The sequence below is a fragment of the Phascolarctos cinereus genome, unplaced genomic scaffold, assembly GCF_003287225.1.
Source record: "Phascolarctos cinereus isolate Bilbo 61053 unplaced genomic scaffold, phaCin_HiC Scaffold_726;HRSCAF=1367, whole genome shotgun sequence".
Lineage (NCBI taxonomy): Eukaryota > Metazoa > Chordata > Mammalia > Diprotodontia > Phascolarctidae > Phascolarctos > Phascolarctos cinereus.
Genome location: NW_027556098.1, coordinates 415176923 through 415181018, shown reverse-complemented (window position 1 = coordinate 415181018; position 4096 = coordinate 415176923). Strand labels below are relative to the sequence as shown.

At 41.3% G+C, this 4096-nt stretch overlaps 1 protein-coding gene across 1 annotated transcript; it reads left to right on the top strand.

Annotated features, from left to right (window-relative positions):
• Positions 1-215: 215 nt before the first annotated feature.
• On the top strand, positions 216-1151 carry LOC110219798 (olfactory receptor 13H1). Its single transcript, XM_021003495.1, has one exon. The coding sequence runs from the start codon at positions 219-221 to the stop codon at positions 1149-1151; it is 933 nt and encodes a 310-aa protein (XP_020859154.1). The 5' UTR covers positions 216-218.
• Positions 1152-4096: the final 2945 nt, after the last annotated feature.

The window sequence follows — 4096 nt, the reverse complement described above, 5'->3', positions numbered from 1 at the left end:
AATAATTTTTTCTGACCTCATCAACTCAGGAAGACTCTACTGAGATGTGGAAAAATTCATGGAAGCACAGAGATTTAGCACTATAACAGTGAAATGATCAATGTAAGCTGGTCTGGTATGAAAAATACAAAATGCAGGGGAAGAATACTGTGATCCAATGAAGCTTATTTTGTTTTGTTTTTCTACTTAGTGATAAAAAAAAATAAAGAAGGAAGGCGATGGATGGAACAAACGACACAGCTGTGACCTACTTCATTCTGGTTGGGCTTTCAGAGCACCCCGGGGCTCAGGCCATCTTCTTCTGCCTGCTCCTGATGTCCTATCTTGTCACCTTGCTAGGAAACACTCTTATCCTCTTCTTGATCCATTATGATTCCCATCTCCACACACCCATGTATTTCTTTCTCGGCAACCTATCCTTCCTGGACATCTGCTACATTTCAGCTAGTGTCCCTCAGATGATCGTTAACTGTTTAGTCAGAATTCCTATCATCTCCCTTGGCCAGTGCTTGGCACAGATGTGTGCTGGCCTCTACTTGGGGGTTGTGGAACGCCTCCTGCTGGCTGTCATGGCCTATGACTGTTGCATAGCCATTGGTGACCCTTTGCGCTACTCAGTAAGGATGGGTCCCCAGCTGTGTGCCCAGCTGGCAGGAGCATCTTGGGTTTCAGCCTTTCTTCTCACCGTGGTTCCAGTACTGACCATGCCACTAGAGTTCTGTGGCCAGCACATCATCAACCACTTCTCTTGTGAACTCTTGGCCGTCCTCAAACTTGCTTGCAATGACCTGTGGATCTATGAATTGTTGATTATGGTGACCAGTTCCCTGACTCTGCTGGCACCTTTTGCCTTCATCCTTGCCTCCTATGGGTGCATCCTTGGGGCTGTGCTGAAAATGCATTCAGCTGAGGGTAGAAAGAAGGCTTTCTCCACATGTAGCTCCCACCTCACTGTGGTAATTATCTTTTATGGGACAGCAATCTCCATGTACATGATGCCCCAGGACAAAGCCAGCAGGGACAAGGACAAGATTATCTCCATGCTCTATGGTATTGTAACACCCATGCTGAACCCCCTTATCTACAGCCTTCAGAACAAAGATGTGAAAGGGGCCTTACAGAAACTATTGGGAGAGAAGAATGTTCCATAGTGCAAGATCTTTGGATGCCTTTTCTGTAGCCCAAAGGTGATGGGATCACTGTTGTTAAAATATAACTGTTGAAAAAGAAAACAACTGCGGTTATCAAGACAATCATTGGTTTTACACAGATTCCTCCAACTACCAGGATTGTTTGCTCTGTGGTACTTTCATTTTGTTTATTTGTTTGTTTGGACTGAGTCTCCCTATATCACCAAAGCTGAATGTGCAGCAGTCAATCAATGGACCAATCCCACTTTGACCGGTATGGGAACTTTGACATGTGCTGCTTGCAACCTGGGCTAATTCTCTCTTCCTTAGGCAGCCTGGGCAGACCTTGTCTCTAAGTGATCACCATATTAGTACTGGACTTACTGTGGACACCTAAGCAGCTTAGTTTACTGTAGCTCAGAACTCCCCAAATTCTGAGATTAGAGGCATGCATCACTATACTCCGCCCACAACACTTACAAACACACCCAAATGTAAATGGGACAAAGCCTTTGATAGTTTCAATCTCAGAGATGTAGCATTAGCTATGTCAGAAAGGTCTTATCCTAAAGATTGGCAAGCCTATACCACTACAGAGGTACCAAGCATTGTCACAGCACCAAGGTGCCTGGGAGAAAGAAAAATTCAGATGTGACATACAGTTCCTCCAACCTCCTTCTTATGGATCAGTATATTTTTTACAGAAGCAACTGGAGATACTTCCCAAATACTGAAGCCACATCTTTCCCACACATGGCATGATGGAATCATGGTGAAAATAGCAATGGATTTTTAATCAGAAGACCTTCAGTCTGACTCCATCACTTACCACCTGTAAGACCTTAATTATGTCAATTAGCTTCTTGGTTTCCTCAACCACAAAATGAGAGGTTTGAACTAGATGCTATTAAAGTCCAAATTCTTTGAACTCTGAATCTATGACTCTAGAAAAATCACTCCCCATGAACAAACACATACACTCAAAGGCTGCACAATTGTGGACAGTCTATTTACTATCAACAATAAACACCCATCTTCCTCTGCCTCAAGTTAACCTCTGCATGCTTATAATTGCACCAAAATACAACTGAGTTATAGCCAGCTAAGTACTTTCCTTGTCTACAGCATGCAATAAAGCTAGCTGCTGTTCACTCTGCCACCACCCTTGTCCATAATGCTGACACAAAGAAAGAAATCCTCCTTGTTACCATGACCTACCAAACTCTTACATAAACGGTATTTTCCCCTCAGATAACTTCCTCCACAGTTCCACAACCTTGGTCACTTTTCAAAGAGCTGCCCAAACAATTGCCATCACTTCTCTTGAAAGTCTTACTTTACTCTCTTCTTGCCTTCCCTGGAGTGCCCTCTGGAACCTCGATGGTTCGCATGTACCTAGGCGCAACCCCTGAGCATAAGCATATCAGACAATTTGGTCAGCACATTTGACAGCTCCTCATTCTTAGGTTAGACCCTGCCCTTAAAGCATCTGGAAGCCATAGTTTTTCAGAACCATAGGCAGTCTTCCAAACATTAGGGTATTTCTAGCAGCCCTCTATATCTCCCATGCAGAATCATAAAATATCTGAGCTAAAAGACAGAGTTCTTGTACTCCAACCCTTGCCTGAATATAAACCATCTCTATAGCATTTCTAGCCATCTAAACTCTGCTCACAAATCTCCACATATTGAGGGAACTTACTTCTTCCCAAGACAGTCCATTCTGATTTGGGAGAGTATTGATGTTTTGAAAGATCTTGTTACAAAGCATTGATCTGCAGCTCCACAACTTCCACCCAAAATGCTAGTTTTTAACCTCTGCTCACAAATCAAATCTAATTTTTTTTTCTTATGACAGAACATCAATTACTTATTGACAATATTACTTCATGTTACCTCTTCTCCAGTTTTCAGGACTTTCAACTAGTTTTCACGTGGCATAGAATCTATTTCCTTTAGCATTCTGGCTTCCTTCTTCAGGATGTGTTTCTATTTGTCAGTATCCCTTCTGAAACAGAGCATTTAAAAGTGAAGAGCATACTCTAGGTGTGGTCTGACCAGGGTAGAGGAGAGCACGATGCTAGCTTCTTAAGAGGAAGGAAGATGATCTGCTCATGGTCCATTTTGAAGTAGATGGCTGAGGCACTTGCCTTCTATTCTGATTATTCACAGAATGGGCATTATCCACTTCTAATAAAGTTCCTTACTAAAGAGAGAAGAGTAATATGGAATCCCCCTCCAAGAAAATGGAATATAATCTTCAAAGACAATCTTGGTGTCTGATAGTTATAATGGTTCCCAGACCTGTTAAATGAGAAATGGGGATACACACACACACACACACACACACACACACACACACACATACACACATGCTACACAGCACACAACACATCCCCTATTCATTTTCAAAGTTCAGGTCTCACCAGAACCCTGAAACTACCCCCAAACATTTCAGACCACATTAATATTTCCTCCCTCTCAACTCTTACATTTGCTTTTTTAAGTCCTTAAATTTTAATATTTTATTTTTCCACTTACATGTAAAAACAAGTTTTGATCTTTTTTTTTATAATTTTGAGTTCCAAATTCTCTCCCACTATCCTTCACCTACCCCCTCATTGAGAATGCAAGTGGTAAAGGTTATACATATGCAGTCATGCAAAACATATTTCCATATTAGTTAAATTTTGAAAGAAAACATAGACCAAAAAAAAAAACAAGAAAAATAAAGAAAGTTTAGAAAACACAAACAGTACGCTTCAATATGCATTCAGATTCCATCGGTTCTTTCTCTAGAAGTAGAGAGCATTTTTCATCACAGCACCTTCAGAATTCTCTTGGATCTTTTTATTTTTGGGAATAGCTAAGAGTTATTCACAGGTGATCATCATACAATATTGCAGTTACTGTGCACAGTGTTCTCCTGCTTCTGCTCACTTCACTTTGCATCAGTTCATGTAAGT

Coding starts and splice junctions, on each gene's coding strand:
- LOC110219798 (XM_021003495.1), top strand. CDS start 219: ATGGATGGAACAAACGACACAGCTGTGACCTACTTCATTCTGGTTGGG.